At 39.8% G+C, this 15,260-nt stretch overlaps 1 protein-coding gene across 1 annotated transcript; it reads left to right on the top strand.

The window, feature by feature from the left end:
• The first annotated feature begins 56 nt into the window (after positions 1 to 56).
• adora2aa (adenosine A2a receptor a) lies at positions 57 to 13,785 on the top strand. Its single transcript, XM_022214474.2, has 3 exons — positions 57 to 359; positions 9,032 to 9,740; positions 11,971 to 13,785. The coding sequence occupies exons 2-3, from the start codon at positions 9,403 to 9,405 to the stop codon at positions 12,992 to 12,994; spliced, it is 1,362 nt and encodes a 453-aa protein (XP_022070166.2). The 5' UTR covers positions 57 to 359; positions 9,032 to 9,402; the 3' UTR covers positions 12,995 to 13,785.
• The last annotated feature ends 1,475 nt before the right edge of the window (positions 13,786 to 15,260 follow it).

Genomic DNA, 15,260 nt, shown 5'->3' with positions numbered 1-15,260 from the left:
CACAGCAGACTTTAAGTGATCCGCCCCTGGAGTAGAAACGGACACCATCAGCCTCACTGTTTTATGAGGCCGGCTAAGACAGGAGAGGAAACAGTCTCCTCTGAGTCATCTGAAGCAGGAGGGTTACTTATTTCTTATTGATCTAATCCCACCTCGTTTTATTTGCCGGACTGAAGCAGCGCGTTAAACTCAATGCAGTAGTTTAGTTAACTGGAAGCTACTGAAGCAGTTTTACACTTGTCTCTCAGCGGGAAGTGAAACGATCAGCTGCGTAGCGTTTTATCATCCTGCAAACGCGTCTAGGTCTTACAAGTTTGTAAGAAATTTGCTTTATACCTTTTCAACACCGGCAAAAGGAGGTAAGCCATTTTAAAGTTTGATTATGGCGATCATCCGGCACAACTCCTAAAACTTGCATTTTTGCATGAGGTTTACGTTGTTTTACATTCTGTGAGTGACTGGGAGGAAGTGACAGCTGTGAAATGTGTTGTTTCATAGCGCAGACAGAGCATGTGAAGCATGTGAAGAACGTGGTAAAAATGATGTTTACTACAAGCTGTCCTGCGCTGGATATTAAATTTCCTCACCTGCCAGAACAAAACCGATCAGGAATCATCCTAAAGAGCATCACTGAGTTTAGTCTCATGTGGACACCGAGTCTATAAAGCCATGCTGGGATCCAGCTGTTCAGGTGTTCTGCTCAAAACAACTAAATTAATAATGAAGCTGTAAAACCTGGATTTTAACCCCTGGTGGACCTATTAACTAGGAGCTTAAAACTATGTAATAGAGAGCAGTTATGGTATAATACGTCTATATTGTGTATAAATAATGCAGTTAACAGCTGATTACATAACTGCATCATGTTCAGGCACTGATGTAAAAGGAAAGAAATCCATTACATGTAGAATCATTGTCTGTAATTTGATTTGTGTCAAGCTGATTAGTAATAATATGTAGAAGTAAAGTACAAATTGACATGAAATTGGGCTTAGTTGATATCCCTCCATAAATATAAAAATAAATTGTGTACATTGCCACATGCAGGAGGGTCAGTGAAGGTCAGACAGCTGCTTTTTGCTGCAGGGTCTTCTTGTGAGTCAGTGTGACTGAGTCAAGTACAAAGACGGAGTCAAGTGGATCCCGTCACTGTAATAACAGATCTGCTGTTATCATCATTTGTAATGTTGCAGTCTGTTACTGGGTGTAAGGCACCTTTCATGTTCAATATGTGTGTTTGCTTGACTAATTCTAATCAGGCTGTTACTTGTTAGTTATATAAAGGTGGGCATCGTTTTAAAAAAATTATATCATTGTTAATATTTAGTCCAGCTTGCATTTTGGAATAACAGAAAAGGCACACTTTAGCAAATTAATTCATTAATAAATGTGTTAACCATCCATCCACTACCCTTACCAGCAAATTATTCATGCATTTTTATCTAATTATTTTAACTGTTCCTCCATAACTTTTAACCCCCTATTATTGTAACCAGTTCTTTATTACCTTTGGATATCTCTTTCAACTGTTTTTCTGTTACTTTTATCAGTTTCAACTATTAAATTACTTTTTTGCTTTTTTTTTATACCATGACCAACTTTTAACTAATCACTTAAACCATTTATCTGCTTCTCTTATTGAATTATTTAAACTATATATTATTTAAATTATTTCATTATTTAAACTATATATATATATATATATATATATATATATATATATATATAGTTTTGTGTGTGTGTGTGTGTGTGTGTGTGTGTGTGTGTGTGTGTGTGTGTGTGTATATTTATATGTATGTATGTATATTAAACTATAATCACCTTACCATTTATTTCAGTAACATCAACCATTTACCCACTACTTTTACATTTTCACAGTTTGTCCATTAATTTTAGCTAATCCACTAATCCTAGCAGCTGGATTCCAACATCAATTTTTCACTTTTAGCTTTTTCACAAATACAGTTTTTTTTGTGTGTTTTCTTTTCTTTTGTTTTTTTGCCATTTATCCAGTATTTTTGGCTACTCTTTAAACTCTTATCCTGAACCTTTGACCATTTTTTCAGCCATTCATCCATATGTTGAATGAATGTAACCATTTAGCAACCTATCAATTATGTTTATTCTGTATTAATAGTTAGCCTACTTCTAGCTAGCAACTGTTACTTATTAGCAGTGGTTTTAAAATATTTGTTGACTGCTTTTCTTTTTGTATCTGTTGCTTTTAGCAATTTTAACCATTTATTAGCTTTAAATTTTCATAAAGTTTAGCCATTTATCCACTACAAGAAGTCATTTATCAGTTATGGTTTAGTAGCTTTTACTGCTCCTATTCAAACATTCAACTTTACGCTAACTGTTACTTTTAGCTAGCAGCTTAACCTTTAGCTCTCTAATTACTGACCATTACTTTTAGCAATTCCAATCATATGTCCAGTTTTAGTGTGTTCATCATGATTTATCATAATACTTTTGATCATCTAAACTGTCACTAAACTAAATGTTCCAGTCCAGGTCTGAAAATGCAGCTGAAATTTTTATTCAGACTGTAGTTTCTATCCACTATGCTCTGGTAGGTGATACATATTTGGTGTTGGTCAGTGTTTCAAAAAAATTAACACAACAGTTTGCATCAGTCTTTTTGAGCTGTGATAACTTCAATTGTTCAGCCAACAATTTATAATAAGTTGAGTGAAATAGCTTTTCCTCTACAGTAAGAAGGAATTTTAATTATCATCTACTTAATAACTGGTGACACAAACACGTTTTTAAGTTGATTACACATAAAATTGAGTCGTTCAAATACTTTTCTACAATATTTCAAAGGAATTTTAAGTTAATTATCATAGTTTTGAACACAAGTTTTTAAGTTGACAACTGTTAAAAATAATTAAGGTGCTCTAATTATTTTTTTTTATATTTTTATTCCAAATTTATGAAATGAATTCATTCAGCAACAAAACTGTTCCATTAAACTCAAGGTGAAAAAATTATGTCATCAAACCAATTTAATTAAGTTATTTCAACTTCAGTTTTGTTTTAAATTAGTTAATGCAGGAATTCAAGTTGAAATTATATAAAATATTAAGTTGACATAATTAGCAACTTTTTTCAGTCAACACAACCCATGAAATTATATGTCCAACCTGCAATGCTTACCATCCATCCATTCTCTGTACACCGCTTTATCCTCACTAGGGTTGCAGGGGGTGCTGGAGCCTATCTCAGCTGACTCGGGTGAAGGCAGGGGACACCCTGAACAGGTTGCCAGTCTGTCGCAGGGCTACATATACAGACAAACAGTCACACTCTCATTCACACCTACGGGCAATTTAGAGTCATCAATTAACCTCAGCATATTTTTTGGACTGTGGGAGGAAGCTGGAGTGCCCGGAGAAAACCCACGCATGCACAGGGAGAACATGCAAACTCCATGCAGAAAGATCCCAGGCCCAGGCCAGGATTTGAACTGGGGATCTTCTTGCTGCAAGGCGAAAGTGCTAACCACTTACTCCACTGTACAGCCCTGCAATGCTAACATAATTATCAATTAATTTCTTGTTTTATGTTGCGGTTATGCATTTGATTAAGTGGTGGTAACAGGCCGTCTGAATTATTTTTTAGAGTTTAGTTGGACAAACTGTTGTCAACACAGCTACCTCTGCCGGAGGACAGTGAGCTTTATCACTGTACCAGCGGCCATGTTGTCACTCTGAGCAAAGCAGAGAAGGCATCTGGTAACAGGAAACTGAAGGTTTGGTATTTCTGCTTCTTGAGCTTCCTCTGCATGCTAGGGCAAGTGTGATAACTAATATGTTGTAGTCTAAGTGTGTTGTAGAAGTATTTTGGGAAATTTGTCTTTTACTTAAATTGCCTTGTATTGGGTAGTTTTATCTTAACCTATTCATTGTTTGATCAGACGTGCCAGTCATCTATTGGTTTTGCTATTGTTCTTTCTCTTTTATCTGGTCTGTGCAAAAATGCCACAGCTGGACTACCAGGACTAGAAGGATAGAATCTATTAGATTTGTTTTAAAGTGCTTACATTGGTTGCCACCAGCAAGTGCACTGATCAGCCACAACAATAAAACCACTGACAGATGAAGTAAATCACACTGATCACCTCACTAGAATGTAATGTTCTGCTGGGTGCTGGCTTTTCTTTTCTTTTTTTCTTTTTTTGTATTTTATTTTGAGATGTATCACCCACCTAAAAATGATTGCAGACCAAACACATACCCCTATTGGAAGGGCACCTCCGAGGTGCAAAACTCCTGATTCAAATCTGATTGAGCATCCATGAAATGAACTGGATCAAAACAAAACTGACCCACAGAAGTCCCACCCCACAACTTGGAGGACCCAAAGATCCAGCAACCAACATCTTGGTGTCCCACACCACAGCACACCTTCAGAAGTCCTGTGTCCACGGCCAGATGGGACTGAATTGTTTTGGTCTGGCGACACCAGGAAGATTAATATTAGGCCGCTGGTTTTTAACGTGGCCTGCTCAGTGGAGTAAGTGGTTAGCACTTTTGCCTTGCAGCAATAAGATCTCTGGTTCGAATCCCGGGGTGGGCCTGGGATCTTTCTGCATGGAGTTTGCATGTTCTCCATGAGCATGCGTGGGTTTTCTCCGGGTACTCCGGCTTCCTCCCACAGTCCAAAAATATGCTGAGGTTAATCGGTTACTCTAAATTGCCTGTAGGTGTGAATGCAAGTGTGATTGTTCATCTGTATATGTGGCCCTGCGACGGACTGGTGGCCTGTCCAGGGTGTCTCCTGCCTTCGCCCGAGTCGGCTGGGATAGGCTGCAGCACCCCCCGCGACCCTAGTGAGGATTAAGCAGTGGCGGCTGGCCCATAGGGGGCGCTGGGGCTCCGCCCCACCAGCTGTGGAAGGGATTTTTTTTAATTATTTTTTTTTATTTTTTTTTAATCAGCTTCAGTTTTACTTAATAGTATGCGTGTGCCTACATGTATTTTAAACCATTTAAACAACATTAACACCAACCGATAACCGAATTTCCGCCGAACTACAGTATGTCATTCTCCCACGGGGCGCTTGGCAAAGTTCCCCTGACCTGCAGCTAAATAGCCAATCAGGTTATGGTTGCTAGGGGAAAATTACTGATAATTGGCCTATTGGCGTCGCCAAATTTAACGCCGATGGGGCGCTGGAAATGTCGCCCCAACTGCTACGTAAAAAGCGTGAACGTTTATGATCGCTAGAGCTACTTGAGGAGGCAGCGATAGTTTTTTTCGTAGTGCGACTCCCAGACTCCGTCCTACATCGGGAGGAAAAGAGGAGGGAGAAGATTCTTGTATTAATAAAACCTAGAGAGAGACAAACACATGCACACAGAAAAATAGACACACAGGAACAGAGACTCACACAGGAGCAGACACACAGGAGCAGAGACAGAGTGTCTTTTAAGTTTATTTTACATTCAATGGGCAGTATGTAATAATAATATAGTTGTGGGTTGGTTGGTTGGTTCTCAATTCTTTGTATGTTACATTTTTATAGGAAATGTTCTCTTTCATTCTCTCTTCAAAAATAACTCAGCCCACATTGATAGCATAACGTCTAATATGTCTGTAAATTGTTACTTCTTCTGTGAAACTGGAAACTGAAATTAAATTATTATTGTGGACCTGTAGTCATTTTCCGACTGTTCATTTGAATGCTTATGCTAGATTAGGCAGGGAAATCTGTTGGCACACCAGCCCCACCAAGATTTTTTTCACCAGCCACCACTGGTATAGAGAATGGATGGATGGATGGTTTTAATGTAGTGGCTGATGGTGTACATGCTTATAGTGTCTGGATCAGTGCTGTCCCTCAGCTCCCCTGACATGAGTCTGGTAGTTGTTCCAAAGAACAAAACTAAAGCCTTTGGCGAGGCAGTTTTTAGCTTTTATGCTCCCAGTCGTTGGAACATTCTGTCTGAAGACCCGAGGGCAGATGATGTGTTGAGAACTTGGAACTTAAAGCATACGTTTTCTGCCTGACTTTCGATTAAGTATGATTCATAGATTTTTCTTACTTTATTTTATTGATTTTTATATTGTTTTATGTTGATAAATTGTATTCTATTTTGCTTTGTTTGTTTTTACTATATTTAATGGAGTTTTTATTATGTTAATTTTACTTTCAAGTTTTGTCCTTTTAATATTTATCTGTTACTTTTTAATGTAACTTTGTTTTACTGTTGTCTTGTCAGCTCAGTGGTCATCTGTGAGGCACGTTAATCCTCACTAAACTGTATGTATCTACACAAATAAAGTTTAAATGATTGATTGATTGAATACAAAAATACTTTTTAATATCAGTATCTGAGCAAAAATCATGCCCTTAATTGGCTGATGTGATCCCAGGCCTGTTCTGGAGAAAGACCTCACTTTCCCTTGTCTCACTATGAATCCCTGGAGTTCCTCTGATGTGTTTCATAATTCCATCTTAGGACAGCTTGTTATTGTAGGATACATTGCTAGCATGGGAGAGTCACCGCTGTAGTTTTCAGAGATTCATGATTTCCTTTACTGTCCTCTGGGATTTTTGTTTTGTATCGCTGCTGCATAAAATGTTCTAATTCGCTGCAATATAATACCAAACTTTTCTGACTCAACACCAGCAAAAACTTTATTTGAAAGTCCAATAGCCTAGAATGAATAAAGAAAACCCCTGATAACTATCAACTGTGAAATAACAAGTCTTTTGTATTAATAAAGATGTCTCGTCCAATCCGGAGGGAAAAGTCTGACTGGGAGAGCAAAGACCTTTATGTTTCAGCACAGCTGTTATCTTTGAAAACTCAATGTAACCTCAAGAAATGTACCCTCTGAGGGATTTCAGCTCCACAAAAATAGCAGTGCAGTTTATTGTGACCAATAACTTGCAGATATCCACTAATCAAACTGACTGACTAACTGAGAATAGACCAGAGACTGTATTTACTAAACCTCGAAGAATTTTCCAGAAATACCCTGAAACAGCTGACTTAAAGGAATTGTATCAGATTACTTGTTAGAAAATGGATCAATAGATTTTTTTAGACGCTCAGTGACAGGAAGCTTTAAGGTTGTAGTATAACACTGACACCAAAGCTGAACGTGTTGTAAGGAAGTGGTGAGCAAATAGTGATTAATTCACAAACCTATTTTCATATCCGTTCAGCTTAGTTTATCTCTGCTCCAGCTGCTGGGTGTGAATGCCTGTGGTTATCAGGATAGTCGCTATCAGAGGTTCTTTAGGTTTGTCTGATAAAGGAATGGACCAACCAAAACCTCCACTTTACTGTTGTTCACTGCTGCCGAGGAAGCAAAAGTTTGTGGTGTAGAGTGAGCTAATAAATTTGTGGGCCTAAAAAACAAAACAAGAATCTGAAAGATGGTAAAATGATCTATAGACCTCAGAGGAACTCCAGTCAAATTCAAGCAGCAACATCCATCCATCCATTCTCTATACACTGCTTTATCCTCACTAGGGTCGCGGGGGGTGCTGGAGCCTATCCCAGCTGACTCGGGTGAAGGCAGGGGACACCCTGGACAGGTCGCCAGTCTGTCTCAGGGCTACATATACAGACAAACAATCACTCTCACATTCACACCTATGGGCAATTTAGAGTTATCAATTAACCTCAGCATATTTTTGGACTGTGGGAGTAAGCCAGAGTGCCCGGAGAAAACCCACGCATGCACAGGGAGAACATGCAAACTCCATGCAGAAAGATCCCAGGCCCACCCTGGGATTTGAACCAGGGATCTTCTTGCTGCAAGGTGAAAGTGCTAACCACTGTGCAGCCCCAGCAGCAACATCAAGGGCTGAAAAATGAAAATGCAAGTGTCCTTCCTCAGATGTCCACTAGAGGCTGGCTCCAAAAGCAACTCAATCCCAATAGACCGCCATGTTGAAAAAGTCTAACTTCACAGCAGAAATAGACACGTGTAAATGCCTGATACAAAAACAGTTTTTGTCTCTACAGCTTAATTTCTTGAACATCACAACTCTGTGGGGGTTAGTTTTTTATACCCAATCAATGTGTTTGATGTTCTGTATAAAAAAATGGTGATGGCTATAGACACAAAACTGAACTACAAGCACTGCTCAGTAAAACTATCAGTAACATCACAGAGGGTGTCGTCATGCATACATTTTCATGTACAGTCAGTAGTCAAAATAGTCACATCCTATGTCATCATTTGATTTATTGTTAATGAAAATACCAACAATAACAGCTTTAAGGCCTCTGAATTTTCCTCACGACTATTTCTGTGTAATAATGGAAAATTAGAAAAAACAAAAAATCATTCAAATATGTATTTTGTTCTAACTGTTCAGCTCAGCTTGTCTGCTTCCTATGTCCTAATTGATGTATGGACAAATACAACACATTTAACCAGTGAAGAGCTCAGATATAATCCAAATGCATACATTTCTCATGTTAATGCACTTTACCAGACACAGGGACACTATGAACAATATGTTTTAATGACGTTTAAGACTCCCAGAGACTTGTTCCCATTTGCACTCCTTGTGCATCCTGAATATATTTACTGTGTCACCGAAAGACAAGGAGCTTTGCTACGTGTTTGTTTGACAGTGATGAAGTCCACACAAAGTGGTCTCCCACTGCTCTTCTGCAGGGTCAAGAGGGGCTGTTTATAGAAGACATCAGCAACCAAAAGTCCCACAAAACTTAGCAGTGACACGGCCATGTCTGAAGACATGAACAATTTCAGTTTTACATCAAAGTTGCTGATACTTAGAGGAATGCCTTTGAATTTCACCATTTAAAAGTATTTTTCTCACAAAACCCCCTATGAGACAGTTAAATGGAAGTCTGTATGAAGAAAATGCAATCCCCATTTGTTAGTCTTTTCATTTTATCGCTTGTTCCACATAATCTGATTTCCTTTTCAGAAACGTTCGATATCTCCTTTACTGCCATGCTTATAAGCATATCTGATCAAGTGTTTGTTGTTAAAGCATTTCCCCTTTTTCACCTCTTCTCTTTTTTTATCACCAGTGACATAACTTCCAGTGCTGTGCGTTGCTGGCATCATCTCAGCAATTCTGTGAAGTTCATGGGAAAAAAATGCTGAAGGGAAGGAGCTGAGACTGGGACACGACTGCAGAGGAGCTTTGTACGAGGAGAGGATGGAGGTGACTGGGTCCTGTGTGTGGAGTCAGGACTGTTGATCTGAAGCTGAATAAACCTTTTTCTCCAGCTGTTTGAGCTGAGCAGGTGTGAAGGAGTTTCTATTTGAGGAATCTGGTGGATGTTTCTGGAGCTGCTGCAAGTGAGGAGGCTGAGCTCAGCAGTTGCCAAGCTGCAGCTATGAACGTTGAGGCGAGGTTTGCTCCCTCCTTATCAGTGACTTCGTTGCTTGTCTCACCATGCTGGACGACCTCGTCGCCTCTGTCCCTTACATCGTCCTGGAGCTGCTGATTGCTGCGTTCTCTGTGCTGGGAAATGTGCTGGTCTGCTGGGCTGTGTACCTCAACAGTAACCTGCAGAGCATCACCAACTTCTTCGTGGTGTCGCTGGCGGTGGCCGACATCGCTGTGGGCGTCCTGGCCATTCCCTTTGCCATCGTCATCAGCACCAGCTTCTGCTCCAACTTCTATGGCTGCCTCTTCATGGCTTGCTTTGTGCTGATTCTCACACAGAGCTCCATCTTTAGCCTGCTGGCCATTGCTATAGACCGCTACATCGCAATCACGATACCCCTCAGGTCAGTGAATGTCATTGATAGAGAGGACAGAGCTTCTTGGATTTCATTATATATAAGGAGGTGAAACTGAAGAGAGTTTAATCCCACTATCTATGAAGAAGCTATTTTTAAAGGGTTAATAACTTTTAGGTAATTGTTTGTTAATGTTTAATAACTCATTTATTAATGGTATATAGATGATTTATAAATTGTAAATGAATATTCATCAATTTTCAGGTTATTAGCATGTACAGTTGCAGAGTTGAGAGAATAAAAACCTTCTATTGGTCACTTATTACAGCTGCAGAATTGATGAATAATTAGAAAGGAGAAAAGCCTTTGACCTCTATTTTTACCAAATAGAAGACACCAAAGGGATTACTGCAATCTTGCAAACCAAAAGTTAAAAAGTTGTCTGAATTACTTTCATTAATAACTGATTTGTGAAGCATTAGTTAACAGTTTATTAGCCATGAATAAGCCATTTGCTGCTTCTTATAACCTATTTATAAATGCAATCGTCAAAGCATGAAAGGAAAATTACGACACTCATTATTTATCATTCTTTAACAGAGAAAGCATTTCAAGTGTGCCATTCTTATCTTTCTTTTCTCAGTTGACTCTAATCTATGTCGTACTCCCAGGCAGAGGAGATCTCACAACAACACTTCGTATTTCATTTCTGTCTGTGAGTAAAGACGTGACATTTGATCCAGAAAGTCTTGGCTGAATAAGTGTGTCCAGAAATGGTGTCTCCCACGAGGCCGTACCCCTCCGGAGCAATCAAATAAATGTTGCTCTAATTGCTTATACAGACAGCAAGGGCCCCTGTGTAATCTTATTTTATTACTTTAATGTGAAAACACTGTGAGACATCAGCTTTGATTTTGTGGTTATATTTGCCGTGGACGGTGTGTCTACAGAACCCGTCAGCTGCTGACCTGCAGACTGACAGTGATGCTGGAGCTCCAGCTCTGACCTCATCACACTGAAATGTTGAACCTCAGAGATGCATCGATCTGTTCAGCCTGTTTTTAGGACTGAGCAGCCCATTTTCACACAGCCTCTTCCTCCTCCTGCTGCTGCTGAAAATACGTGAGGGTTCCTCTGCGTTGTTTTTTTGCATCCCTCACGGTGGGCCTTGTTTTTGCAGCGTTAACCTTTGCACTTTAACATCTCAAGAATGTGATAGAAACAAGCCAAATATCTCAGCTGCTCTCCCACACTGCGCTACAGGCGAACTCAAAATAGACTCCATCCTTTGAGGAGTCCTGACAGACTTTGTTTGTTTATTCTTTTCTCTTTGGGTTCCGGGATGAGAAGTGCTTCCACTGAGCAATCAGATGAACAAATTTTAAATGAAGAGGAGCTCAGTATACCATGTGCTGTGCTATAGTAGATCCTTTTAGTTGGGATGTCAGCTGATCGAAACCTACTGCAAGGCTAGACTAATGTGCTAGCAGGTATGTTTAGCGTAAAGTCTGAGTTTTCAGTATCATAAATGTGTCCCTCTAATAACCTGCTACATCACCATTGTGACCGACGCTTCACAGCAAACCTGCTTCAGAGGACGTTCTGTTCAGATTCTGCCTTTCACCAATTCTTTTCCTTATATTTTTTAGCGATACAGATTCTCAAATGAGGGAGTATGATATATGTATAAACCTGTTGAGCTGTATGTTACTAATTCCACTAAATGAAGCTAAGCAGTTACAGTACTGCACACTGTAAGTATTATGTTGCCACCAAAGAGTACATGCATTCAGCTGGTGATGCAGAAATTGCATTAATTTGTCCTGATTTGCCACCAAGTCTGTGGCTGGTACTGCAGCTAATAGAACATAGTTTAGGAAACTGATTAACCTACTGAAGTTATTTCCCCGTATCAGTCACTATGGGACAGTGTCAGACCTAAATGCACGTCTTGAGTATTATTTTTAAATGTATGATGTTTAAAATTTAGAAAATGTAATGTTAGAAATAAGCAGCAGATCTTTTTTATATTTTTTTATTCTGTTCCTCTTTACTGGAGTTTATGTGGGAAAAAAAATAATGCTTTCAACATCCCTTTTTTTTAGGAGTGGGCACAGAGTGTGAAAAAGAAAACCACAGAAGAAAAAAAAGTTTATAATCACTGTCATGACACCATTATCTCTGCTTGGGATTTTAGGTTTTGTTTAAACAGTTTACACAAAGAAAGCCGGGCTATCACAGAGCTGATGTTTGACATTTCTCTGGTCTCCCTCTTCAGGTACAACAGTTTGGTGACAGGCCAGCGGGCTCGAGGCATCATTGCCATCTGCTGGGTTTTATCCATCATCATCGGTATGACTCCCATGATGGGATGGCACAAACCCTCTCAGAGCAGCAACAATACGAATTGCTCGTCCGGCCTGATGAACTGCGAGTTTGAAAAGGTGGTGGATATGACGTATATGATTTACTTCAACTTTTTTGGCTGTGTACTGATCCCCCTGCTGCTGATGCTGGCCATCTATCTGTGTATCTTCATGGCAGCTCGCCACCAGCTCAAGCGGATCGAAGTGAAAGCGATTCAGGGAGCGAAGTCTCGCTCCACACTGCAAAAGGAAGTCCAGGCGGCCAAGTCCTTGGCCATCATTGTGGGGCTGTTTGCAGTCTGCTGGCTGCCCCTGCACATCATTAACTGCTTCACCCACTTCTGTCCTCAGTGTGGACGTGCTCCGCTCTGGGTAATAAATGTGGCCATTATCCTCTCTCATGCCAACTCTGTGGTCAACCCCTTCATCTACGCCTACCGCATCCGGGAATTCCGGCAAACCTTTCGTAAGATTATCCAGCGCCACATCTTGGGCCGGCAGGAGGTGTTTGAGAGAAGCAGCAGCAATCGTAATTCCACTTACAACAGCATCACAGACTCCATCAGACTGAAGGCAAATGGCCTCAGCTTTGACCTTTTCACAGAGCACAGCAGCAGCAGTAGCTGTGAAAGCTCCTGCCGCTGCCCTGCTCATGCCTCTCCTGTAAGGGGTGGTCTGGTGGCGGTGTCCCACTCTCCTTTGTCAGTCATTATCTCGCACTGTCCTAAGATGGAGATGTGTCCATTACAAGCCCTCAAACAACAACAAGTCCCGCTGGACCATCATCTGCAGTATGCGGTGCAACAACATGACTGTGCTGGAGCAGAGGTCCTGGAAGAGGGAGGCAATCAAAACCCGGGCTCAGCCCATATCACATCGCTGTTCAGTAAGCCCAACAGGAGGAGTTGTTGTAGTGAGCTGACACAGGTGTCTTGATTCATGCACAGGGGGAATCCTGCACTAATTCAGGAACTTTGCAGTAAAATATCAGCGTGAGCTCAGGATCTGAATAGATCTAGAATAAATCCAGACAACTGAAAACTTCTTACCACAATAAAACTGTCTCCACTATTTAAGTACAGTAATTTAAGCCAGGGTAAGAGTCTAAAAGCATTGCTGGTGGCCCAGAGAGGACAAGCTGCTTATTAACCTGCATGATAAAGAGTGTTTTAACAGACTGAAACTCTTGTCTATAAGGTGCAGGCACTTCACACATCATAACAGGCTGCCTCAACAAACAACATCACTGAATGTTTTTGCTTTGCAAATAGAGTTTAATACAATTACACTTTGACCAATAAAACCGCATTGCCTACCAAAGAGACAAGACAGAGAGCCAATGGAGAGAGGCGATGGTACGGATGTCTTACTCTGTTTGAACAGGAAAAATAGAATGAAGTATTATTCGTTACCTCGTCGGGATCTTAGTTTAGTTCCATTGCTCCCTGTGGGTCCATGTTGTTTGTGATCAGACTAAAAAAGGACAGTACAAAGTGGTTTCTGTTTGTGTTAGTAGCAATGTAATACTTCACATGTTTTAAAGGCTGGATATTTGGTAATGCAATGCTGAAATGTAATCTTGTATTTTGTCTGCTCAGTTGAACAATGAGGCTTTAATTTGTGCTTATTTAAGTTAAATTGAATGCAAATGTTGACACAGTTTGATAAATGATGGGAAATAATTTAAAGCAGATTTTGAGTAATAACATTATAAACTTTAAAAAATACTCAGTCTTATCACCTTTTTATTTTTCCTCATGACTGTCATGTGTCCAGCCCAGCTTTTATGCTTCTATGCAGCTTCTATGCACTCACAAGCAGACTAGCACAAAGGCCTGTCTTTAAATAAAACCTTTACATTTTCAAAGTGTACTTAGTGTATTTACATTCTACAATGACCACAAAATGATTCTGGTCCTTATGCAGTAGCTCGAAGAACAGCTTCCATTGACTTCTCACCAGACAGAGTCATGTTTCATATCAGATCTGGAAGTCCACACAACTGAGTCAGGGATCTGGCCTGCTCATTCTGGGAAATGGTTCGTTAAGCTGTCAAACTATCTTTGGGGTTCTTTATTTTCTCAGCTTTTATCATGAACTCTCCTGTGAGTTCAGGTTACAGGGCTCAGGGCCTACTTCTTTTTGACAGCGTCCCCAGGGGTCTGAAGTTCTTTTTTAAAGATTCACCACAGAGATCTCTCAAGTCTCCATGCTTTGCTGCTGTCTTGTGTGTCTCATCAACTGGGTCGTATTAAGGTTTTGTTTTTAAAATTTGAGGCTATTACAGCTCTAAGTTTTTGTGGTTGAAAATAATATTTGCTATAAATCATTTTGTTGAAATTCGCTTAGTTTGACATCAAAAGTGAAAGTAACAGTTGTCAACTAAAACTCTGACAAACCGACAGTGCGTTTATATGGTGTTAAGTTGTATTTACAGCTTTTTTTCTGTTGTATTAATGCAAGACTAAACCTGCAATGACATATTTATGAGCTATTCACAGGCAGTCCAAACCATTTCTGTTTATGATGTTGACATAACATTATCTTTAAAGTTAGTGTGATGAACCTGTCAGCAAACATTCACTTATTTACCATACGATAGTGCATTGAAGACATAGGATCATGGTCTGAAAAGTGAAACCGACACTGATGTACCTTAAACCTGCATTCTGTCTAACAGCCAGCAGGGGACCAATCCCATGGTTGAACAGAAAGTCTGATTTTATAGACATCTATGACAAAATGACCCAATTTCTCACATGATTTGTTTTTATTTCATTAGACATTTTTCGACAGAATTCATGGTCTTAGTTGCTACTTTCATAAATCCTTCAATATTAAGTTCTGTCCATTATGGTCCCATTTTAGTAAAATAATCCATAATGCAGATGATGCTTGAAGGAAAGGTTTCCTTGAGATTGACAGGATCACGACCATATTTTTACTCTGCCAAGGAACCTGGCGAAGTCATGTTACGATCGGTGTACGTTTGTCTGTGCACAAAATTATTCAACAACAGACTAAGGGATTTGGATGAAATTCTCAGGGAAGGTCAGAAATGACACAAGGACTGAGTGATTAGATTTTGGCAGTGATTTGGCTTATAGTCTGGATCCACAGATTTGTTAAGTTACTCTATATCATTGTGAGATAGCTGCACAGCGTCACTAACTATGAGAACAAGTGAACGCTACGTCGGCTG

The sequence above is a fragment of the Acanthochromis polyacanthus genome, chromosome 7 (genome assembly GCF_021347895.1).
Source record: "Acanthochromis polyacanthus isolate Apoly-LR-REF ecotype Palm Island chromosome 7, KAUST_Apoly_ChrSc, whole genome shotgun sequence".
Taxonomy (NCBI): domain Eukaryota; kingdom Metazoa; phylum Chordata; class Actinopteri; family Pomacentridae; genus Acanthochromis; species Acanthochromis polyacanthus.
This window is presented reverse-complemented; position numbering and strand designations above follow the sequence as displayed.